Here is a 26,454-nt window from a genome sequence, read left to right as displayed (position 1 = left end):
CAGTTAAAGCAAGAAGACCAGAACCAAGCAAGACATAGCTTCTTCCTGTAAAACAGCTCTGTATCAACCTCAAACTAAATCACTGGAGGAGGCAACTAGGGGTAAAAATATCCAAACAATTCACCAACATTGGACCCTAGCATTTCTAGGCAGTCATAACACCTATCTCTATTTTGATGTTCAGGGTACCAAGAAAATATACCCAAAACACCAATGACAGATGCCTTTAATGGCTTTGCTCTTGCCAACTGGGAAGAACACCAACAGAGTTGCATGGTAGGGATTTTACATCTACAGAAACTGAGGCAATAAGCAGTTAAGCAATGCACCCAAGGCCACAGGCAGTAAGTGACTGAGCCTGGATGCTAATAGAAGACTGCTTGATTTTCCAAATCCACACTGTGTACTGGGATTTTATATGGCACGTGGTCTGAATCTTAATTAGAAAAACTTCAACCAACTTTGGTCCAGATCCACAGCAGCTAGCAAAGACAGTTGGAATAAAAAATTTCTCTGTTGTTTTTTGTCTTATGCTCCTAAATTTAGTCTCGCTGCAGGTCTTAAGGCCCTTAATAATTTATCCAGATTGATTCCACTGTAGGACACAGAGTGACGTACTGAGGAAGAGAAACCTGCCTAATCTCCCTGACCTGTCATCTCCGACAATCCACCCATGGGCCTCCTTAGCAGTTGACACCGTCTTTTCAGACTGGCCTCTTGCATGAAATAGAATCATGACAGCTTGTAAATTTCCTAGCCAGAAATGCCTTAAATTCAAGGGAGATAAAAGCAGATGAGAAGTAATTCTTATAAACCATATTTTTGCACATAACTGATTTAGAGGTGTACTTGCTGCAGTAATAATCTGAGATAATACAATCTCCTTAAAGCCATCATGAGGAGGCATTACCACAACTAAAATAATCTTCCATGGTTGATCATGCAAAACTCAATATTATCTTGGCCAAGGTTTTTTCATGAATTCCCAAGAAAAGCTAAATGTTTTTGATGGGTCATGACAGGAAGCCTAAGCTCTATTCCTGGCTCCTCCAACAGTCGATCGAGGGCTCAGGACAACGAATCTGGATCAGTATGCAGTACACCAGAAGCTTTGGTTAGGGTTAGGATGGGTGTCACATGCTTTCATGAGGTCAAAATGTGGAAGAGGGTGAAAAACAGAGGTAGTGTTTGAAAAAAAGGCCAAATCGGAAAGGTGAGAGGAGCGTGGAAAAAGCAAGTCAGGAATTCCCTGGCAGGCCAGTGGCTGGGACTCTGCGCTTTCACTGCCGAGGGCACTGGTTCCATCCCTGGTCAGGGAACTAGGATCCCACAAGCCCTGCGGCATCGCCAATAAATAAATAAAGAACAAACATTGGAAAAAAAAAAAAAGCAGTCCAACAGAGGGGCAAGCAAAAGAGGAACAATCTAGGTACACTATTTCAAAGAAGAAGACTGGGACGTTCACAGCATTTGGTGGGAGGCATAGAATGGTGGAAAGCAACTCCTGAAACAATTTCCTGTGATGAGAAACTGGGATACTGGCCCCCTTGGGTGTGGGTGGTGAGGAACCCATCCAAGATGCTGGAGAAAAAGATTTTATAGTTTTTTTTTCTTTTACAGTATAAGGACGAATTATAAGCCTTTAGACATAGATTCTAACATATTGTCATAGAGACAATTTCTGGCTGTGGTTTGTGCAATGTGGCCTTATACTATTATAATCATACCTGGATGATATTAGGTACTCAGTGTGCATTCGTGAAGTGGAATGTAAAGAATGGCATGCTTTTTGATAGGAACCAATGCTATTTTCCATACAGATAGTATCTGTCATAGGCAGAAGATTCACACTGCTGCCTTATAAATAGCATGAATTCCTTAGGAAATCTCTCCACAGTTCCCTCCCTTCATACTAACTAAATTCAAGATAATAGCCAAATCCTGCAGTGCTAAGTGTGTATGTGTGTGTATATATATATACGTATATATATATATATTTATCCATCCAGAAAAGATGAGTTAGGATTCTACAGACACTAAACTTGAAGAGAGAGCAGTGACACAATCTGGCTTTGCAGCAGCAGGTAGTTCGTGACTTTGACTTTCAACCTTGGTCTTCCAAGCCATCAGACAAGCATACAGTAGACAGTGTCATACCAATTACTCCAGCATTGCCCGTACTAGGTTAGCCTTTAACAGAAATACTAAATGAGCCTTGAGATCTGTTTAAATTGTAAAGGAATTGAGGTAATTATGGAACTAAGCGATTCTTCAGATAATAAAAATGATGGCTATCATTTACAAGAGCCTGCCATGGACCCAGTATATGGGTCAGGTGTTTTACCTTCATATAATATCCATAACAGCCATGCAAAGTGTGTATGATTGGCCTCACTATACATACAAGGAACCTGAGGCGAAAAGGTAATTAACTTACATTATGTAAGTAATTTACCAATAACTGAGCTAGAGTGCTAATAACTCAGAGATGCTTGCGTCTAAAGCTTGGGCATTTTTTACCATACTATGTTACTTTGAAGAGTTAGCCATTTGTGCTTGGGGCCACTGCCCATGTTGTTAAATGAAGCTCCAAAACCATAAAGAGATCTGTCCATGGTAATAAACAATAGTTTATGTTCAACTTAATGTACTAGAACAGAGTCAGAAGTTAATACTGTTTGTCATTCTTTTTGTGGGCCAGCTCAACACCACGGTCACATTTTTTTCTAGTCTATAACTAAATATATTAGCAAAGGTTGACTCCTGCAGAAGGAAAACACAGAAGAAATCAAGTATGCCTCCCCAAAGCTTGAAGCTCTGCTTCATGAAGAGTAGGCACACCATGAATTGCAAATATCTTTCCCCAGGTGCAGACCATTTCACAGAAATGATGAAATGACCAAAGAAAGTGAAGCTACAATCCTGATTTTACTTTATTTTCCAAAAACAGAAGGATGATATGCAAGTACAATGTATGATTTCCTAATATATTTCCCTGAGTTAAACCTCTCATGATCGTGGTCACATAGGAAGTTCTTGGGAAGTGTGAAAAACACCGAATGTGATGCCAGAAGTCCTGAATTCCCTGTCCCAGCTCTGCCACCATTTAGCTCCAAAATTCTGGGCCATTTAATTTTTCTAAGCCTCAGTTTCTCCACTTCTTAAATGGGGATAATGATTCCTACCTTTCACAGCAATAAGGATGAATCGAGATAGTGTAGCCTGAAGCATTTTATAAATGATAAAGTTCCACACAAATATACCACCACATTCAGAGTATAGAACAGGAACCAGATTAGAAGCATTAGGAACTCTCCAATTCCCAAATTCTGGCCCCACCAGGCTTGACTCACTTCCTGTCTTGAGTTCCGTGAGATTTCCCTAGCTGTTATTTCTGGGATGTTATCCTTCACCCCACTTATTATTTCTGATTGCTTCAGTGGGTGTCTGTCCCCAGCAATCAAACCAACCCATGACTAAAGCAACAAATGCCCCCAAAGGACTTCCTCTCTAGCCAAACAGGAAAGAGCTGTTGGACCAATAAATCACTGTTATGGCTATAACTCCAATGCCCTATTTACAGTTCACCTATGGTTTCCAAAAAGTTTCACAGCAATTTATTCTAGGATAATTTGCTTGCTCATATACTCCAGAGCTCCAGATCTTTTCTCGGAAACAATTGTACATCTCTTACTCTACAATGGATATATACAGTTATAAGATCTTCAGAGAATAATGCTATCTCTGCCTTAAAAATTATCAATCTCTCTCAAATATCACGGGAAATCTGTTAACGATTTCCTCCAGTTAAATCCTAATGATGTAAACAGCTTTTCTTGATAGGATTTGCTACTGAGCAGTTGTGATATTTTTCAAACTTTTCATCTTTAAAGGAACTATCCATGTTGTACACTCACAACCCAGCTTCCAGAAATATCAACTGTGCAGTCCATGTCAAAGTTGTCTCACAACTTTGGTAAAGGGCATTGTGAAAAGATGTTGTTGAATAGCTCGTTGCTCATTGTTTACACACCGCAACAGAGGCTGCTGGTCGTGGTTCTTAAGAACGCAAATCATGGCCCCAAACAATCTGGGTTCAAACCCTGGCTCTCCAACTTACTAGCAGTGTGATCTTAGAGATGTTACTTAACCTCTCCTACCTCAGTTACTTCAACTGTACAATGGATTGATAATAGACCTACCTTACAAAATTGTTGTGTGACCTATGTAAACTGCTTAAGACAATAGCTGGCACACAGTATGCATCCTATAAATGTCAGCTCTTACTACTTTTATTCCTTTGCCTTCACAGGCGTTAATGGGTTATATTACATGCAGTGAAGTTTCCCGAGGCATCTCATCCCAAACTTTCCAAACATGATACAATTCCTGGGATCTTCGTACGAAATAATCGACAACATCTCATATCAATGGATGTGAATTGCTAACACATCTTCTGAAAGGCATTCTAACAGATTTTTGAACTTCCTACTCTGTCAGGAGCCTTCTTCTTTCATGGACAGGAAACCCTGAATATGTGAGCAAGACATGAGTATAATCCTTAATATTTCCCATAGTAGTAAAAGCGTGGGGTCTCGACAAAGTTAGAAAACCTGGGCTTGCATCCGGACTCTGCCATTTACTAGCTGTGTAAACCTTGGCAACTTACTAAACCTCCCCAAATCCAGTTTCTTCACATGTAGAATGTGGAAAGTAATGCTATCTACCTCACAGAACTTTGTGAGGATTAAAGGAGATAACTAAATTTTAACACAGTGCCTAACATATAGCATACTAATTTTTCTTTGGTTTGGTTAGTCCAATTGAGAATGAATTCTTTGTGTGTGTGTTAATTGAAAAATTCTATTAGCAGTTGATACTTTAAGGATTATAAAATGTAAGGATGAAGTTTTACTAGCAGAAGTCTTTTCTTGTGCCATTATAATGTCAGATTTAATTCACATGAAGAGGCATTTTTGGAAGGTTTTATTATAAATCTTACAATATAGAACAATCCTGGAGCATTTGTATAAGGAATATATACAAGGGTGAGTCAAAAATTATCCACACTCTGACTGTAGAATTTATTTTAATTAACTTTTAGAGAAGACAAATACATCATTTTTTCAATATAATCTCCTTGCTTTTCAATACACTTTGTCCATCTGTCAACAAACTTTCGTATTCCCTCATTAAAAAATGTTTTAGGCTGAGCTGCAAGCCACGAATGCACCGCTGTCCTCATTTCTTCATCAGAAGTGAATCTTCATCCTCGTAGGGCTGCTTTCAGGGGACCACACAGGTGAAAGTCCGATGGAGCAAGATCAGGACTATAAGGAGGATGCTTTAACACTTCAAAAACAGTTTTTGCAGAGTGTCGACAGTATGAGCAGAAGTGTGCGGACATGCATTGTCATGCAAAATCACAACGCCCATGGATAGCAGTCCTCTGTGTTTAATCTGAAGTTTAGGCTTCAGCTCTTCAATAAGCATCTCACTGTAATGAGCACTGTTGATTGCTGAACATTTTTCCTGACAATGTTCTGATACTGGACCTTGAGAATCCCAGAAATCTGTAAGCATCAATTTTCCAGCCGATGGTTGACTTTTGAACTTTTTCTTGGTCAGCAATTGAGGATGTTTCCATTCCATATTCTGCTGTTTACTCTTAGGCTCGTAGTGATGAATCCATGTCTCATCACCATTAATGATTCTCTTTAAGATCACCTTCCTTAAGAGAATTGGTCCAAATTTTGTTTGCAAATATCCAAACACTTCTGTTTATGCCCTTCTGTGAGTTGTTTTGGTACCATTTCGCACAAACTTTTCGAAACCTAAGTGTGCCGTGGTTTACCTCATTTTGAGGTGTTAAAGCATCCTCCTTATAGTCCTGATCTTGCTCCATCGGACTTTCACTTGTCTGGTCCCCTGAAAGCAGCCCTATGAGGATGAAGATTCACTTCTGATGAAGAAGTGAGGACAGCGGTGTATTCATGGCTTGCAGCTCAGCCTAAAACATTTTTTAATGAGGGAATACGAAAGTTTCTTGACAGATGGACAAAGTGTATTGAAACTCAAGAGAATATGTCAAAAAATGATGTGTTTGTCTTCTCTAAAAGTTAATTAAAATAAATTCTACAGTCAGAGTGTGGATAATTTTTGACTCACCCTCACAGAAATATGTTGAGAAGGTGGTTGACCTCTGTAATAGAATCATCAATGCTTCCTTTCTACTTAAGTTTCTTGTGTGTTTTCATAATATAAGAATTGGGGTGGGGGGGAGTCAAGGAAGGGAGGAAATACGGGGATATGTGTATAAAAACAGATGATTGAACTTGGTGTACCCCCAAAAAAATAAAAAAATAAAAAAATAAAAGAATTGGGGTCAGAACTTCAGAATGATAAAGTCATAGAGTTAGAAGGTTAGAGAATATCTAATTGAGGAAGGCTGTTAACTGCCCCCATTCAAGTCAGGCAGACATGACTTAAACATGGTTTGTCTTTGGCAAAGGTGAGCTAGTCTGTTCACTTGGTAGCTTTCCTTTACTCTTCTCAGTCCTTGAACCCATCCTTGTCCCACTATTGTTCTTATCAAGTGGTCAATTTATTTCTGTTCGTGTTAACTACTAATTAACTTGTTCACAGCGGATGGGCTCTCAGAGATGTTTGGAGAGATGTTACAGTTGGGAAAATAAATACTGAGGGAAATTAAGCTATAATAGTAGAATTATAGGTTGTGAAGTTGTTAGTTTGGGGGAAAGATCATTGCCTGATATTTTTTGCCCACTATTCCTTCATCTAGGGCCTATCTTGTTTCTCTGGACTCATTAGTGTTCTTAGATTAGAATAATTATGCAGACAAACTTTCTTTGATTTTTGACTTGGAGACAAAGAGACAGATCCTGTTACACAATGGTTGGCTATATCCTCTATTGCAGTTAATGGGAAGACCCGGAAAGCAATCCTGAGCTCAAATCATTTCTTTCCTAAAGATATCACCCAATGACAATACCAAGGAATGGCTTGTCTCCAGCCTTCCCAAAGATATGTAAAGACAGTGTGTAGCTGTGTAACTAGAGCTTTATTACAAGTCCTCTAGACTATATTGCCAGCCAGGTGGCAGTCCTGAGCCCCTCCTGTAACACTGTAGAGCAGCCACTGGTAACACTATGTGTGGCTCAGACATGAGGCTTATTCAAAACTAAGCATACCTTGTTACAAAGCTATTAATTTTATAATTCATAAGCAGAATTGTTTTGTACGGTTTCTGCTCTTTAATTCCATAATTAAGATGAAATTTTAGAGCTGGAAGTGTCTTAGAAATCATTTTCCTGGCTCTCTCATGTTACATATGAACATTCTGAGGTGCACAGAGAGCAGGGCAACTGCCCAAGTTCCCAAGGGTGACGAGGGCAGGGCAGCCCAGATTTGTGTCCCTCTCTTGCTCATAGGTCTTCTATTGTTCTTTGTCTTCAAAGTGAAGGTAACTAGGATAACAAGTCTCTCAAATAATCTGGCCCCACCTCCCTATTCATTGCTTGGACTCCTTGTTGCCTCATAAACATTCTCTGTGGGAATGGCTAAGAGTGGAATTAGACCCATTCGGAGGCAGATTCAGTCATCTAGGTGAAAGATAACGGGGACTTGGAGTGGAGTTGTGGCAGTGGAGGTGGAGAAAAATGGATGGACTTGAGGTCTGTTTTAAGGACTGAATCAAAAGAACTTTCTGATAGATTGAATATGGTGGGCGAATAACAGGAAGGAATCAAAGACAATGCCTAGGTTTCTGGCTTGAGTAACTGAGGATGAGGAAGATAAGATAGGGGCAGGGGAATGTTGCAGGTCAAGGTGGTGAAGGACAGAGTTCTCTCAGTGTTTCAGATCCACTCCCCTCTTCTCACCAGATTATTATGAAGGTCACATGAGATAAGTCTGAAAAAATGTCAGGCTCAAATTAACATTCAAATATAGGAAATATTACTTTTAGTTCCAAATGCACTGACTAAGGAAATTAAAGATAGAATTTCTGCAAAGAGAACACAAAAAATGGAGAAATTAATATTTTTATTGTATAATAATTATTATAGATATTTTATTATATATGTCTCCTTAGGCAAACAGCGGTTTATCAAAGGTGACAACCAGGCAGGAAAAGAAAGGGAAAAAAAGTAGTCTAATGCTCATTTATTCAAATTTTCCTATTTCAAATATTGAAAAACTGCCCTATTCTTTAGCTTTGTACATTTATACAGAATTTGAGACTTGGAAATACATTCTAATGAATGGCTTCCTTTATCAAGGATGGGAAAAAATTATCTTTCATAAAGCTGGAATGACAATTAAAAAAAAAAAACACACACAACACTTCCACCACACAAGCCAGGCATTACGTTCTGCTAAAAGTAAGAAAGCAAGTTGCGTATGTTAAGGTTCAATGTGGTTTCCAGTCAAGAGAAAACATCAGCTCTAGGAAACAGTCACACAGCTTATAAAGTTTGGTGGACTTTCCCTTTGATGAATTGTCACAGAAGAGCAGTAACAAGCCCTGCGGCTGAATTTTACAAATGACTAAGCAAGTTTCAGAGTCTTAATGCATTGGGGGAAAAGCAATATAATAACAGAAGCGATTAAATCCCACATGCTTCCTGGTGGATTCCGGAGGATGGAAATATTTCTTTTCTGTGTACAAAAGGAAAAAAAAACCAGAAAACAAACAAACAAAAAACTTGCAGGGGACATTCACCAGCAGCAACTTTAGGTTAACAGAGGCAAAACCTCACATAATCCATCAGCCTGAGAATTGCTGGCATGGTAACTTCTGTGTCAGCCTTGCTAAGAATTCCTGGTGGATACTAGGCTAAAAGATATACCAAAGAAATAATATTTATCACTGTCCCCACTTTAATAAAAGCCTGGATATTGTATACCAAGTGTTTAAATACCAATTTCCCTGTCGCTTGTTCTACTTAGAATGTACAATACTTCAGGGGCAAGGTCTTTTTCACATTGCAAGGCATTGACCTCCAGGAACTAAATTACAACCACAGGCCTCACAGGGTAACAGTTTGAAATGTAATTAAAATCTGTGTGTTTTAAAAGAAAGACAAAAATTCCATGTATCTGATTTTAAAATTTAAAAGAAAGATACTAATCACAGGCCACATGGACGTAAAAAAGAAACTCAGTTGTTTTCTGAGGCAGGTCTCCGAGATTTAGAATTTTGATTTGGAAATGATAACTAAAATTTATTTCCATGTTATTTCTGTTTTACATCAAGTCAGTGATATCAGAGAGCACAAGAAGACGACATGGAAAAGAGAAGAAAGAATAAGGAAAAAGAGAGACAGCCAACATGAAGGATGGCTGGGAGAGAACAGGGTAGGGAGGAGGAAAAGAGAGGGAAATCTGGGAGGGACAAAAGGAAGCAGCTACACAAAAGGAAGACGGGTGTGGAATAGCCGAAAAGAAGAAACGGAAAGCATAACACAAAGAAATGAGAGAGGAAAGGAAATAAAGGAAGACAGAGGAAAAGGTAAGAGGCTGAGGCAAGCCAGCAGTTCCCAGGATTCTGAACTATGTTAGGGAAATGCACTTACTGACACTACTGTTCCATTGAACTTTGAAGCGGTAATAACTGGGACCACTGTCTCTGGGAGTGTCATTTATCTACTTAACACAACTGGTCCCAGATGACTTTAGAAGAATTACATACTTCTCAAAGCACTGCATCTTTTCTAAGGTGATAGATAATGCAAATTAAAATCTCCAGAGTCCAAAAAGGAATCTGCCAATCTTGGAGGAGGCTTCCTGGAAACAAGTACGGACAAGAGAAACATAAATATTAATATTTCTGGTTCTCGGTGGGGAAACAAAGTGGTGGTAGTGCTGGTACACTGCTTTCATCAAAGGCTTGGTGCTGGGTTCTCTACATGCAGGAATTTGGTTTAAATTACCACTCTGAAATCAGAGAGCTCCTAGTCTGACCTTTTACACTCTCCCTAGCAAATCATCTGCCTTGCCTAAAAGACATCACTACTGCCATTTAAATAAACATATGAAAAGTGGACTGTATCCTCTTTGCTCCAACACTGCCTTTATTAACTAGATAATCACTATTTTCTAAAAGCCCTGGGGCTGTTTTATTAGTCATAGTTGATATCTTTTTTCTCTTGCATTTATCCTCCTAACTCTGCTAACTCCTCTTTTTTACTGATAATAGATGAATTGCTTGATTCCCTGTGCCTTCATCTCTCTTTCACAGCCTGGACCACTAGATGCTCTGGGAACCCAACCCTTCCCTTTGTTCAAGACAAGGAAAGGACCCTTGGCCAATAGGTGGCCTACTACAGCATTATTAGCTAAACCCCTGGTCTTAATCTGATCTTGTAACCTGGTACTAGACCACTTGCCCTTGTAACCAAATTCTCAATTATATTCCTTTTCCTCACTTATTTATATAACAAGTATTTGTTGAGTACCTAACTACTAAGTGCTAGGCACTGGGCCACACACGGGGTGCTATAAAGCTGAGAAAGTCATAGCATCTGCTCTCAAGGAGCTCACAGCTTAATAGAGAGAAAGACAAGTGAGCCAAAATTGAAATTACCAAAAATTGAACAAATAGCAAGAGTCATATGGGCAAAGAGGGAAAAAAACATTTTCATGGGGAGTTTGCCATCCCCTTTATTTATTCTTAAAGTCAAAGTATAGGGGCCCCCTGAAATGGCTTTATGGGTGAGCACCCAGTGTAGTCACCGGGCCCCATGTTGAGAAGCCCCCCTTCCTGTCCCGCCACTTGAAGTTTAAGCTGAATTGTGTTTTGTAGGTGAAGTCAGATGGAGCGTGCCCCAGGGGCTCACACACCATCCAGCTTCCTGATGGGTTCTCAGCCTCCCACTCCCTGCCCCTGGCCCATGACCTCTACTTCCTTCTACCCAGGGTTGCAACAGGGTCTGGTTGACAGGTGATGTGATGGGGACGGGTGCCCACATTCTGATGTTGCCCTTCATTCTCAGTGAGGTCATGGGCGTGGATAGCAGGGGGGTCAAGGGTCCTGCAGTGTCTCAGGGTAGGATAGGTGCTGGCTGTCCCCACCTTCAGGCTGATAGTGTCATGGTACGCTCAGTCAGCAACCCTGCAGTAGCCTCTCACCCACCAGTGATCCCGGGCAGAGAGCATGTTCTGGCACAGAGATTACAATCTGGCAGCTGGCCTGGGGAGACTGACTGCCCCGACCTCTGCCAAGACCCCCATTTTGATTTTTCTCTGGGTCCCACAAATTATATAGCCAGGTCTGGCCCCACTCCTTGACCTTTTAACCCTCAGACCTTTGAGTTTAGATGCAACAATCTCCTTAGCAAACTTCCTGCCTGCAGAGTCCTGTTCTCAAATCCATTCTCAACAACATTAAATGAAACAGCAAGAATCTTCTCCCCGCTGTCTCTCAGATCCCTTATCCAATGCTCAGCTGATTTCCCCTCTCAAGTCTTATTGTGGGCACTTAATCATGCACGAGTCCCAGGCTTTGAAAACAAGGAGGATCTGCTAGAGGAGATGGCTCCCCACTAGAAGGTCCTGCACTTTGAGCTGAATTGCATGAGTGAGATGAGACCTGAGGCTGGGATCCACTTTGGGAACAAGGCTACACTATATTTGCCAACCTTCCTGCAGTGAGGTGTGGCTACTTGCCTGAGTTCTAGAGTCTAGAAAATCAATGGAACGGGAGCAGAAAATGATGTGTGCCATTTCCAAACCTGACCCACAAAGTCCTCCCGTTTCAATTGTCCGTTTCTTTCTCCCCTCATCCGCTCACAAGATGTTGATGCTGAGGGCAACCTTGGAAGCCCCACATTGAAGGTGTGAAGGCCTCAGAAGGAAAGGATCCCGTCTTAGAGGAGAGCTACCCATCAATCAGGAAGACTTTGCTGAGCTTAGGAAGAGTGAGAAATAGCTGTTGTGTTACCACTGTGTGCCCCCGCGCTTAGGAGGTATATCTATTAAAGCAACTACAGTTACTCTATTAACTAGTACATATGTGGAAATTTTGGAAAAGTAAGTAAAAGAGAAAACACAAAAGAGAAGAGAAAAATAAGCCCACCACTGAGATCACCTCTATTAATGTTCTGGCTTATCTTACAGTCTTTCTGCAGGCGCTATTCCAATTACTTTTCACTGAGTCCTCAAAAGGTAACAAACAGAATATTAAGCACTTTTCATATATAATTTTATTTAATTCTGACAACAACCTTTCAAGAAAGGAATCAATATTCCCACTTTAGGATTGCAGAAACTAACCACCGGAGAAGTAAAATATGACATAACCCTAAGGTGGTAGGACTGGGAATTGAATCCAGTCTGTCTGATTCTAAACTCAACCCCTTCCCTCATGCTTTTATTGTTATTGTTAAGAAAACTGGGATGCTATTGTTTTCTAAATATGCTTTGTTCACTTAATAGTTGGTGAGAAATTTCCTCTGATTAAATATTCGATTTTATGATGCACCATAGTCTATTTATCCCACCCTCTAGTTGGATGTTTGGGTTGATATGTTTACACTATTATAAATAAGACTGCAGTGAGTATTCACATAGACAAATCTTTGCACATACCCATAAAAACTTCCTTAGGGAGATCTGGAATTGCTACATCAAAAGTTATAAATATTCCTAAGGCAGTACATGATTATTGCCAAATCGTTCCACATCAGAGGTTTCTAAAAAGGGGAGGAACTGCCCCCAGGGGACATTTGACAGTGTCTGGAGACATTATTACTTGTCGGGACTGGGCAAGTATCTAGTGGGTAGAGGCCAGGGATGCTGTTAAACATTCTACTATGCACAGGTTAGCCCCCTTTTCTCCCCCCCCAAAAATTATCCAGTCTAAAATGTCAATAGTACCACTCTTGGGACACCTGAACTGATGTAATGGACCCATCAGTGTATGTCACTCTTGAGAAGAAATAAAGGCTGTAATAAGGGCTCTTCCTTTCATTCAAATGTAATTTACAAGGCACCTACTACATGCCCTATATGCCAGGTACTGTGGTAGGTGCTCAAGTTGCATTCAAGGAGGAAGGTCAGATCAACAGCCAAGAGTAAAGAGAGGAGGCGGCTTGGAAGTAAATTTTGGCTTCACTTGCTAGAGAGAAAGCACATCTATTTCATTTTATACTTTCATATCTTTCATGTCATTTTGCATTACATTATTTCCACATAATTTTGCATTAAATTATGCAGCCTCACAAGGTTGCTACAAAAAATGATTAATATTGTTATATTACTATTGATACGTACATGAATGCTTGATCCTGATTATTTCAAGGCGATCTCTAAAGAATAAAATTGGTTGTGTTAGGGACTTCCTAGGTGGCACAGTCGTTAAGAATCTGCCTGCCAAGGCCAGGGACACGGGTTTCATCCCTGCTCTGGGAAGATTCCACATGCCATGGAGCAACTAAATCCGTGAGCCACAACTATTGAGCCCATGTGCTGTAACTACTGAAGCCCATGTGCCAAGAGCCTGTGCTCCGCAACAAGAGAAGCCACCTCAATGAGAAGCTTACGCATCACAAAGAAGAGTAGCCCCTGCTCACTGCAACTAGAGAAAGCCTGCGTGCAGCAACAAAAACCCAATGCAGCCAATAAATAAATAAATAAATAAATAAATAAATAAATAAATTTATTTAAAAAATTCTTCAACAGAAACCCAAGATATTAAGTAAAAATTATCTCTATGATGACAGTGGCTCCTCTTTCCTCAAATGATCTTTTTGCTCTTTAATTTAACATAGTAGATCTCAATTTGATTAATTCAGAGGTGGAAAAATGTTTTCCTTCCCTTTCTGTTTTAAATTAGTAGGTACTCCCTGAGTGCCAGCTCCTTTCTGGCTATTCAGTGGGACTCACAACAGGCATGGTAAGAAGGAGGGATAAAATCAGAAGCTGTTCCTCTCGTTTCCTCATTTAAGAAGTGGGTGACAAATGAGACAGGATAGAGATGCCTCAGCTCCCAGCTGTGCCATCAGCTTCCTCTGCAGAGACTCTGTGCTCCTCTGCCTGCCTGGTCAATGCCTGGCACGTTCCCTGCCACTGGCTCCTCTCCTCCTTGCTTCTCTGCATGAGTCTCCAGACTATGATAAAAAGAAGATGGTGTGGCTGGCCTGGGCTTTCAAAGCCAGGGCTCAAAGCAGAGGAAATAAAAGAAGATCCTGGCCCCAGATTCACACACCAGAAGATGGGAAAAACGAAGCCAGCCTTGACCGCTGCACAGAGCATACACTCCATCACTGAGAAGTTGTCTGGAAGCAAAAGCAGGAGAAGGCTAAGGGGAAAAGTGGGTACTCCATAAAGGTGTCCATTAGAGACAGGAGATTATAGCTTCACTTTTCCAGAGGACTTTATGCGGAAAAGAATAACAATCTAGATTGGTTTCCTTAGTAACCCTGGGATAATCTTTTCCACAATGTCCCAAACCTACAGTTCTTAATTCCATTACAGCTGTTATTAAAACTTTAAATATGTAATCATGCACATTAAGTTGCCAGACACCCATAAAAACTATTAGCTCATTAAACTGTGCACAGCCATTTAAATGAAAAATGAGTACCATGTAATTTCTTTAAATTGAAAAAAGTAAAGGTTAAAACATTCTGATAATCTGACAAAGTAATACAGGCAGCAAAAATATAAAAAAGATAATGCATAGCATTAAAATTAATACCATGTCCCAACAAAAAATCATAAAATAAAATCTATCTGCTATTCATGAATAGTCGTCACCTTTAAAATTATGTCATAGATTCTACCTAGCCTAATAAATTATTAGAGCTTGATTGCAAGCATCAAGATTTCATGTTCATCTACCCTTTAATGTCAGATGCTAGAATTTATTTAGTTTACAAGTAGTGGATCCAAATACTCTCATTTTTTAAAATCCCTAGGATATTGAGAATAAAATTACAAATTATCGATCTAGAGATTTCACACGGGAATTTATAGCGTAGAAACCCAGTGGATACTTTTAGGATAGGCAAAAGAAGAAAAATAGGCATATTGATCAATTGTGAAAAAAAATTTAACACAACTTTTTTATGCTTGTCACATGTAGAATATGTATTATGGGCAGTAAATCCTGATAGTCTAATATTCATTTAAAGCATTTGCTTTGTATTTTAAAGTAATCTTTACCTGTGTATAAGGCATCATGTATGTGTGGTACTGTGTTAAAATGTGCCCAGGCTTTGTTTTAATCAGTTATTGTTAGACATGCAGACATGGAAATGATTGTCATGAGGGAGGAAAGTTATACTCCCAGATCCCTAGAAACAGGAGCCAGGCAGAGCCACATGGGGATAACCAGGGTCAGTCTGGAACAGAAAGGGGAGGGCAGAGCATGTTCCAGAGTCTTTATTGGGGTTCTCTCAGGAAGGAGCGGGCAAGGCAGGTTCCCTGAATAAGTTTAGGGGATGGTTTGAACAATTTCAACGGGCTCTAGTCTATAAGGGTGGTCCTTAGTTGTCTAAGACCTGGCCCCGGGGATGATTTAGAGCAGAGGGAATATTGGTTTAATGTGTGAGAGTTTGATGAGGAGATTGTAGGGGAGGTGGGCTCTGGATTGGTTGGTTTTTATATCAAAGGTGCACTTAAAGGGGAGTCATTTGCTATGTCCAGGTATTAGCTAGGCTGGGGAGGGACAGTATCTCCAGGATTAAGGTCCCAAAAGCCAGGATATCAAGAATACAGAAAATAAGAAAATATAGCAAATACAAGTACTACCACGTTTTAAGTCAAAGTTCTCCTTCTATGTGCAAGGTCCTTTCCAGAGCCAGACCCTGTGAACAAAGGCTGATGGACCGTGCATTTAAAAATACAAATAAAGCTTTACATTTCTTACTTTAGCCTTTTGAATATGCTTGCCAATTATCTCATTAGAATCAAATGATTACAAAATACCATATGGAGTAGACATGTCTGAACATATTAGCCTTATGTTATAGATGAAAAAACTAAGGCAGAATTGAGAAAAGAATCCAAGATTCCTGTCTCCAAGTCTAGAACATGTTCTCTTACATTCTGATGTCGTTTACAGTTTAACAAAGTGATTAGTGATCTAAGAATTCAATTCTCAAACAAATGGGCGTAATCAGGCATTGCAGGGAAGAGGTTCCATAAACTAGACAAATGTCATCTCTTCCCCGTAGATATCTTTGGCCCAGGTTACCTCCTATAGGGTTTCTTCTGGGAAATAGGATGTCAGGAATAAACAGAACTACTTGGAGAGAATAAGACAGTCAAATACCACTGCGGCATTTCTGAACTTGTTTACAGCAGATTTCAATCACTATGCTCTATGGACTGATGAAATTCAGTGTTCAGTGAAGTATATTACTACCTGACTCGGTCTCCATACACTAACGTTCCTGGTGAGTAAACTAATACCCTGGTGACTCTGGAGAGTCCCCATTTATCTCTCCAGATGCACTTGACACATTTCACTGCCCTGTTCTGTGCCAGGGGGCTGACTCCTATGACCCACTGCACCAGGGCTCCCTTTGCCCTCTTGGCCTCAAGCAAGGCTGCATTCAATCAACGAGTGGCAGTGGCAGGAGAGAGAGGGTGTGAGGAGGGTAATGTTTCCCCGGCTCCTTCTCGTCCGGGTCATGGGTTGCCAGTGTCTGAGCTCCTCTCCCCCAGGGCCACAGCTCTGGCTCTCCCACAGCTGTAGCTCTCTCTCAGAGTCCTGGTAGTTGCATCCTCCTGGTAGTTGCACCCTCAGGGTCCGGGTAGTTGCACCCTCCTCCTGCCATCTAGGAGTGGCAGCTAATGTCTACATAGCAGGAGTAGCTATACTGTTTACCCTTAAATACCTTATTATTTCTTCTGGGAGGTGGGCTGAGGAGGAGCTGTAGCAACCAGCCAAATTTATCGGTGATAACTGTTAAGAACAGAAGGGAGAGAGATGCCTGTCATTTGGACATGCTCAATGGACATCTAATAACTACATCTTGGAAAAAGTAGGATGTAAATGCAACCATCTCAGAGGTTACAATTTTTATGAGACCTTTTGAGAGTATATTTAACATAATATATGTAATCAATAAACCTGAAAGTTCAATGTTCCTGAAAGGTTGGTCAACAGGGCTTCATAGCCCATTATAAATAAGTACAAGGTTGGTCAATACAATCTCCCACATCTGAAAATATTTTCAAAGAAAAAAATCCTAACATCTTCAAGGCCAGATGCTGGAAGGGGTGTTTTACCTTCAATAAGTTATACTGTATGAATGAAGTGGTCATGAGAAAACTAGAAAGTTCAGTTAGCCCGAACAGCCATGCTTCATCCTATGCTTTTGCCTAGAAGAAGCTGCCAGTGGGCTGTTGTTAGCTGTTACCATTTGGTCAGTGACAGTCTACTTTCTTTATAACATGGTCTCCACATGAAATGAAGTAAAAGAAAAAAACAAACAAAAAACAACGGAGGGGATGAGGAGATGAGAGTCCAGCAATTAACATAATGATCAATTAATGCAGAAAAGCAGTTCAGATAATTCACCAGTTATCTGGGCTTTCTAAGCTCTATTTTTAAAAAAAAATTATAAAGCAAGGTCCAAATCATTAAAAAATGTGTTCAGGAAACGAATCTTCTTATTTAACTGTCTATATTAGCTGAATAATATTAGTTATATTGGCTGAATAGGCTGAAATTTCTGCTTAGAGGTGGGTGAACGGACCACATAAAGAGGTGTCAGTGGTAATTACTCAATTGAATAGAAAACCTTGCTTTAAGCCCCATACTGCAGTGAATGAAAAATGAGAAGTCATGATCCTGAGTTCACAGTCAACTAGTCATTTATAGACCCAAATACTCACACTATTAAGAAAATAGGTAAGAGCATATTTAAAGCATTACAGAAGTTCAAAAGAGGGAGAGATTATATCCAGTTTGATTGGGATGGAGCAGGGATCACCAAGATGGGCTTTAAGGGATGAGAGGATTTAAACTTGCAGAGAAAAGGAGAAGGCAAAGGGACAGACAGACCTGAATGTACACACAACAGACCTGAATGTACACACAACAGACCTGAATGTACACACAACAGACCTGAATGTACACACAACAGTTAATGGTCAGTAGAGGTCACACCAAGACTGGCCAGGCATGAAGGTTCTGCAGTCTGAAGACCTCAGCTTGAGTCCCAGCTCCCTCACTTACCAGCTGAGTGACTTTGAGCAAGTCACTTAACCTCTCCAAGCCTTAGTTTCTCCTACTGTAAAATGGGGGTGTGGGGGGGTGAGGGGGGTGGTAATAGCTACCTCTGGGATTGTTGAGAGGATTAAAAGAGGCAATTCCTGAGAAAGGGCTCATGCCAGGCTCGCAGTGAGTGCTCCACAGAGTTATTGCTAGTAAACAGTGGAACTTCCATTTCCTTTCTATCACGTTTACGTTTTTAAAGCATTGATACCCTAAAGAGGTGTCTCAAGGTTCCTAATTTTTCTTCACTCAGGTGAAAAAGATCTCTTACAAAAGCCTAAAGCTATGTTTTAGGAAAGGAAACAGAATTGATTATTAATGTGTGAAACCACTGTTCAGCTGTTGAAATAACCAATTAATAAGAATCCCTTGGAATTATAGAAAATACATACTTTTTATACCAGGAAAACTTCTTTACTATTTTAATCCTAAAAATAAACAAACACATTTAGCCTGAATGCCTGTGAATGATCAGAAACCAAATTTTCTCCTAAAATACTGGAAATCCAACCCACTGTTTTATGACTAAACTGTTTCTATGATTCAAATTCCACTCTACAAAAGAATGTGGTTAAATGCAAACTGCCCTTAAAACAAGTGACTAAAGTAGCAAGTAGTGGACCTCAAGGATCTTGCTGACTTTCCTATAAAACAACTCAAAGCTATTTCAGAGGAAAACATCATATGACTCTTCAATACTATATTAAACATGAAACACTAACTTCCAAATTAAGCCAGCCTTGTAAATAAACAGGTGACCCAAACCTCAGGAACCAAAATAAATTGGTCAGATTAGTAAACATTTAGCTTATGGGTTAGGAAAAAATTAAGTTAACCTTAAATTAACTCCACATGATTCTGTAGGAACTGTTCTTTTCTGCACTCTATCCTCATGATCAAAGCAGCAAATGCAATTTGTCACTGTGTTCAACATGACCGTGTGTCTGTCGGGAAGAAGGGCTGAAATAGCAAATGTTTCCTGCTTCAACACACAATCAGTTCTGGTTCTGGGCTAGTGAACATGGTTGTGGGCTTGAGGGAATTTTTAAAACACCATGTGCAAAGCTGAAATAAGATTTCATGAAACTCCTTTGTAATTCCAGTGTTGGAGTGGGATGACATCTGCCTTTTAAGCAAATCTCAGCAACTCAATTGCAGGACTGTAGACTCATGTCAGTCATTGCTGGCTTATCAGGGAATGAAGCATATTCACCACTGAATTTTCTAGATATATGAAATTAATCCCTTCTGAGACCAGACACTTTTAAATGTGTTTATTTCAATGGAAATTATTCTAAAATAAAATGAAAAATGAAGTTTGGTGAAAATAAGTTATTAAATATCATTACATTATTATTTTTTATATAATAGCAATATAGTACAATGTATTCTTAAATATAACTTCCAGTATAAATTTTTGCTTGGTTTTTCATCTCTTCTCTTCAGGGAGAAGCAATCAGCACTCCTTTCTTATATCATGACAAGGCAGAGCAAGATCTGAATGAGCGAAGATGGAGAAAGAGGAGTCCTGGCAGAAGGGATGAAAAATAGAAATAGAAAAGCACTATCCAGGCATTGAAAATGGCACAGAATTTAATTAGGATGGAGCTGAGGCCATGCAAAAGCAGTAGACACTAGGCTGGAATAAAACTGAACTTTTCCACCTAAGACTCACTATGACTCAGAATCAGGACTGGCTTCTTGGGCACGTAACCAGTGCAGTTGCTTGAGGTTTAATGCTGTGCTGTGTGAAATTCTCAATAATTTGATCATTGAATTTGTGCTTTGTAAGTGAAGTCCAACAGGACAATAGTGTATGAACCCAGAGCTTGGAGCCTCGTCTCACACTCAGTCTCCCCTCCCCCTGCCTGACTGCCTAGGACTGGTTCTTGGCCATTGATTCATGCTGCCTGGTACCCTGGGCCCCACCCAGCCTCCCCCCTTGTCAGCCCTGCCCTGAGACCAGGATCCCCAAGCAGGTCACATCAGTTGAGGGTGAGGCCAAACTGATGTGCCATTGCCCTCTGCTCCCGGATGAGGTCTGGGTGGGAGCTGGGGGAGAGTCGGGTGCGTGTCCCTCTCCATCATGAAGAGAGCAAGGCTGTGGTCATCCCCACCCAGAGCTGGCAGCACTATGGCGCATTCGGCAGGCAACTCAGCAAGGGCCTGTCACTCACACCCCAGCCAGGTACCAAGAATGTCTCAGCATGGAGGTTGAAATCACTTGGGGGTCGCATGTCTGCTGTGGGTTGGGGCAGAAGACCCTTGGGAAGGAAATATTGACTTCTCCGCCTCCAGCCAGGCTGCTGCTTAATCATTTTGCACTGAGCTCCACAAATTATGTAGCTAGCTCTACTTAGAATCTCTGCTTACCCAGCTTTTCTTCCTACTTTTAATGATGGTTTTACCCATCTCCATATTTCCCAGGCGTAGAATCTCTGAGTCATCACTGACTTCCCTCCCTCCTTGCGCAAATGCACACCTGCAGGACATCCCCATCTGTCCTCTGCTGTCTATTCCTACTGTTTGTGCTTTAGTTCCGTAGTTCATCTGGCTCCAGCAGACCATCATGATAGATTCCTAATTATTTTGACAGTTTTGAGCCTCCCCTTGTTCAATCCATTCAGCCACTGCCACCAGGTTACCCAAAACACCACTCTGACCACGCTGAAAAGTTCTCAAGGGCTGCGTGTGGCTTACTGTTAGTGAAGCTCAAATCCTTTAGTCAGGCACTCAAGGTTCCTTCTTCCTTGGCCCTCATCCTGCGTTTGCATACTCATTCTATAGCATATACAATACTTTGGCCAAATTATACCACTCACTATCCCCCATACAAATTTGGGGTTGCTCATTATTGTGTCTCTGCTGAAGCCATTTTGCTGTACCTGGATACCTTCCCCTACTCCACAACTACCTCCAACAGTGAAACCTAACCCTTTTCCCAGCCGGAATGATACCTCCTCCATGAAGTCTTCTATAATGAACCAAGTCACAATGTGACTCCACTTTCCTCTGTGCTAATGCCATTTAGTTCATGTCACTCATTTATCAATAGTACAGCTTGGCATTAGTTGTTTGTGAATAGTACACAACCTTGTACTTGGAAGTACATGGAAGTAACTGGAAGGCAAGAAGCATGTCCTCTTACTTTTGCACACCCACAGGCCCCCTACCCGGGGCTTAGGTATAATGGGCGCTCAGTGTAAGTCTGTTGGAAATGATGAGTAAGTGAATCTGTTGTGTAAACAGATGAGGTTTTCTGAAAGCCTGGCACACCTGTAACCCTTCTGCGTCATCCCCTTTGCTCCTCCTAGTTCACCTAACAAAACATCCTAGCTGCTTTTCAAACCAAAAGCCCATCAAACACCTGCATTAACATTCTCAACACTAACAAAAATATCATCTCACACTTTTTATTAATGTTTAAAGTGCTATATTCTGAATGGTTAGAATAACCTCAAAGAGAACACCTGTTACATGAGTGCTCTTATTTTCAACCTCTTGAGGGCAATTTTTTCATTACTATATTAAAGTGGGTTGTTTAATAACTTATAACTGTCAGGGAAAAAGGTAGATTGCAGTCACTATGATATATACTGGATACGTAGAATGAATTTCTTTTTCACTTGCAATTCTTTATTTGTCTCCTAATTTCGAGTCTGTTCTTTAGGACTAATTGAGGAAAGTAATGAAAAATAATGAAATAAACTGAGTTTTTTTCGGTCAAAACTTTTATTCAAGTTCAGTGGTTCATTAGTCTACCCTCGACTTCGGGATGCCATGCTTACCATAATTTCGTGTTTTCAGTGCCTTTCTCTAACCCATATTCTGAACCTCTAAAAGGATCATCAATCTTATTATCAAATGATTAAATTTTTAAACTCCATGTAATAAGTTCATCTCCTGAAGAAAAAAAAAGCACACTAGTTGATCCTGAGCAAGAAACACCTTAAAAATATTGTAGTTAATAATTGGGGAGGATGGTTATATTTTTACATAGAAACTTCAAGATGTTTACAGATACAACCCGAATTACAACAATATTGTGATAATAGAATATGCACTTGGAAGGTCATCAGTTTTCATTAAGACAAATCTTTAACAGCAGGAAGTGGAGAGGACAAGGGAAAATACTAGAACTTGGGAAGGATGCAACATTAATACAACTCTATAAAAAGTTTTGTATTGCATGAGTTCTAAAAGGAACAAAATGTAAAACTTTTGATAGAATAGGATATGGTCAAGTATCATCAATCACATTTAGAGGAATCTTAAGCAGAATGTGGAAGAGGACCTATTTCTATATTCCTTGAATGTAAAGTTGGTTCTAAAATATTTAATTGAAGGGTGGAGTATAGCTTAGGGAAAGATAAGGTTAGTCAAAATGTGCTGATTTCATACCTCAGACTCAGATAAGGAGAAAAACATTTGACAATGAGATAAAGAGAAAGAAAAAGAATACTAGCAAACTAGATATCATCATTGTCATAAACTGTTACCATTTTCTGAATAACTGAAATGTGCCAGGTATTGTTTGGGGGGCTTCAATGCGATATCTCATTTTATTTTCAAAACAATAATCTTTACCTCAGAGGTGTTATTATTCCCATTTTGCATATGAGTAAATTGAAACTCAGAGATGAAGAAATTTCTCCCAAGGTCACAGTAATGGGGACTGGTGTATGATAATAAAGAAAAAAAGCAATTTTATTGAAGAAAAGAAGTGAAGTAAAAATGAAGAAAAACACACCAGGTTAAAAATATAGACATATATGGTAGAAGCTAATGGAGAAAGAAAAAAGAAACTTTCTAAGAAGATCAAAATGAAGACAAGGAGTGAACCAAGATCTTAAACTCTGTAACCCCCTTGCGTCCCCGCCTTTTGTCACTCCTCCCAACAACCTAGTGTTTACAGCCTGGGAGGGGAGAAGAACTCTCCATTCCCAATATCAGCTCCCAAATATTAAAAGGCAACTTTGCTTTACCCGCTGTCTTCAGAGCAGAGTAGGGCCCAGAAGATGCATCAGCTGCCGAAAACCTGTTCTCCTGTGCCTGTGTAACACCGCTAGCCACAATTCTAGGCAGCAGGAAGACAAGTTAACTGCTGAGCAAGCTGAGAATTGTGCTCTTGAAGAAAAGACAGCATATGAACAGTATTAAATAAAAGTTAGGAGCCGACGGAGGGGAGTAAGAAATAAGAGCTATAGAAATGGACAAAATCAATTGGGAAAGAATAAGAAAAGTAAGGGCAATAAAGAGAAAAGACTGCAATTCCAGGCTATAACAAGCATCATCCTACCAGGAAGGGATTTTTTGTTAGCCCAAGCACACAATAAGGAGGTGGAAATAATGAGAAAGAGAAGAGTTCGTGATTGTTCAACTTTTTACAGAATCTTCAGCATATCAATTATTAAATGCTTTTATGTCTTCCCATGGCTTTCTAGGGTTACAGAGAAATAGACACTTATTAAAGATCACTCATTGCTTGCTTGTCTTAAACCTCTCAAAGTCTTTAAGAAGGATATAATGAATAATGCACCTAATCAATAAAAAAGTAAACAAAAATGGTATTTTGATAGGCATTCCTTAACATTAAAGCGTTATATTGACAGAGATCTCACAAAAAACATGAAACTTGGCTTCAGTACAAGCTCGTCAATTTTCTACATAATATTGCCAACTTTCAGATGAAACAGAGAAAATTTTACCTTTAGTGTGCTTCCCACCACTTTTGCTATTCTGAGCAACAGCAGCAAACTCTAGAGAAACATGCAGTTTTATTACACAACTGGAAGAAGTGCTCATCAAATGACTACAAAACTTTTATGACCAAGGATAAGAACTTTCCATTATTATGAACCCCAAAGAAGTCCCACAGAAAGTGGCATCCAGTTTCATTATGTTCAGTGAATAGATACTGAAAAAATTAAAACATGCATTCTGGCTTTCAGATCCGAGATCTAACAGCAAGTTCGAAACACTGAAAATGAAAGGCTGAGAAATAGCAGACAACACCATGTTGGGTTTCCTTTTCCACTTGAAACTATGACGTTCACCCTGCTCATTGCCTTTGGAATTGCTAGAAAATTATCCATTTTTTTGTTTGTTTCACAAACTAAAAATCTACTTGCTCAGTCCTGTCAAAAGCTGACTGCAGATAATGCTGGATTCAAGCCTAAATAACCCTTCAATTTGTCCAACCTCTCTCAACTCAGCAACAGAAACAGTTAAAATAGATGCTAAAAAGGCATAAACGGGTCAGAGGCCCATTCTTCCCCTGAATTTCCTCCTCTTTTCCTCGTCTTCCTTACCTTGGAACTCATGGAAGAGCATGGGGCTAGGGAAATAGGCACTTTGATCCCTCCCCAATCTTGAATGAGAATGAAATCCATTATGGTCCCAAAATGACATCAGAGACACCAACATGCCCATTTTCTTCAGAGTAATACTGGATTTTGGGAGTAGACATCTTTTTCCAGCACCTAACATGGGTTTAAAACCATATACTGATATTCTTAAAGACAGGTATCTTGACAGAGAAACACAAGGTATTATTGGGTACAAAATGTAACCCCTGTGATTTATGAATTTTCCACAAGCCACTGTGTGTTAGGAAAAGACCATTACATCAAAGATAATGTAGTAACATTCTATCTAGTCTAAACCCAGAAGGAATTTAAATAGCAAAATTCATATTGTAAAGAGTCTACATTAATGTGTTCCTGGATGCCAAAGGGTAACAGAAGGCTTGGCTCCCAGATCAGTGGGGCTCTGGAAGGGGACAATGCAAAGTCCTACCTGGTAGGCATCAGGAATGTTGACCGTCTCTCCATGCTCCCCGACATAGCCAATGATGCCTTTGCCCCAGGGGACCTGCACCTCGTTTGAGTTTTCTGTGCTGCCGCAGGGCAGCAGTGGGGTTCCTGCATGCACATCAAAGAATTTGGAGACCAAGCTCTTCTTGCCAGCAGCTGCCCCTTCCACCAGGAAGAGAGAGCAGCGGTCAGCGTCCACCATGAGGCAGACGAAGATGAGGATCTTGTAGCTCAGACTGGTAAGGTCAAGGTCATTGGAGATATCCTTGACCAGTTCCAGGAAGAACTGACGCTCATTGTGCTTTTTGAGGTGGCACTTGTAGTCCATGGCCGTAGGCGGGTACTGAGGCAGATTCACCCGCGATTCCAGCAGGGCACTGAGAATGTGGGCGGTGGTGGGGGGCAGGGAGCTGGCCTTCCGGAGAAGTGCCCTCCGCCGCACACTGCTCAGGGGCTCCTGGGCCCGGGAGGTCACTTGTTCATCGTAGGTCCTGTTCACATGGATGGCCTTGGAGCGGGCAAAACTCTTCCTTAGCTCTTTCTGAGAAGCTCTCCGCTGCAGGCTCCCATCGCCCCGGCTGCCACTGGCCCAGCTGGGACTCAGGGGAACCCCACCGCAGTCCCCACCACCCGGAGCGGGTTGGCTGCTGGCAGAGCCGTTTGGTCCAGTGCCACCACCAACGCTGCTGCTACCTCTGCCGCCGCCGTGAGCCACGCTGCTTGTGCCAGCCAGTGCGGGCCTTGGGCTTAAAGCCCCCTGACTCTGACTGTGCCTCTGCAGCCACTTCTCCACCATCTCCTGCTTCCCCTTCCGCATCAAGTAATCTTCAAACAACTCCGGGTGCCTGTCCAGGAAAGTTTCCACCTCCCCAAATTCCAGGCGGGAGGCCGTCATGGTCCCAGACACAGCTTTCACTGACCGTCTACACTTGGACCAAATGTTTCCCTGCCCCAGCCGTCTAGCTGGTCCCGCACATGTCTACCCCCACCAGTATTCCCAGCTCCGGGCCGAGATTCTGCGGCGCAATGGAATCCTAAGGGTCTGGGAGGCGCCCCTTCCTTCCCTCGGGCTCAGACCGTGGCGGGCACGAGCCCCACCCCCCCAGTCCTGCTACTTCTGCGCCGCACAGGTGCCCCCACAGAGCTGCTGCCGCTTGTTCTGAAAACCCGGAGCTAGCGCTGCTTTTGCTCTGGCTGCCGCCGCCGTCGCCACCTCCGCTGCTGTAACAGGATGAGAGGACCACTGTGAAAGGGAGGGAGGGCAGGACACGCCCCTGAGTGAGGCACGGATCCCGGAGGGAGGAGAGAGGTGGGAGGAGGGAGACGCGAGCGCCAGACCAGCCAAAGTCCACCGCCACGATGCCAGGCGGTTCCCGGAAGAGTCTCTGG

At 41.1% G+C, this 26,454-nt stretch overlaps 1 protein-coding gene across 2 annotated transcripts in view; it reads right to left on the bottom strand.

The window, feature by feature from the left end:
• The window catches only part of PDE11A (phosphodiesterase 11A), a 380,330-nt gene extending 354,370 nt beyond the window's left edge, over positions 1-25,960 (bottom strand). Inside the window, exons 1-2 of one of the 2 annotated variants that reach the window (XM_057745497.1) lie at positions 25,792-25,960; positions 25,049-25,758 (exon numbers count right to left, since the gene is read on the bottom strand). In XM_057745497.1, the coding sequence (XP_057601480.1) occupies positions 25,049-25,758; positions 25,792-25,960 (879 nt within the window). Of the gene's footprint in view, positions 1-25,048 lie in introns of both variants that reach the window. The other variant, XM_057745496.1, reaches the window with a different exon arrangement.
• Between the last annotated feature and the right edge of the window lie 494 nt (positions 25,961-26,454).

Source organism: Hippopotamus amphibius, chromosome 8, assembly GCF_030028045.1.
Source record: "Hippopotamus amphibius kiboko isolate mHipAmp2 chromosome 8, mHipAmp2.hap2, whole genome shotgun sequence".
NCBI lineage: Eukaryota > Metazoa > Chordata > Mammalia > Artiodactyla > Hippopotamidae > Hippopotamus > Hippopotamus amphibius.
The sequence above is the reverse complement of the archived record's forward strand: the minus strand, read 5'-3'. Positions and strand labels throughout refer to the sequence as shown.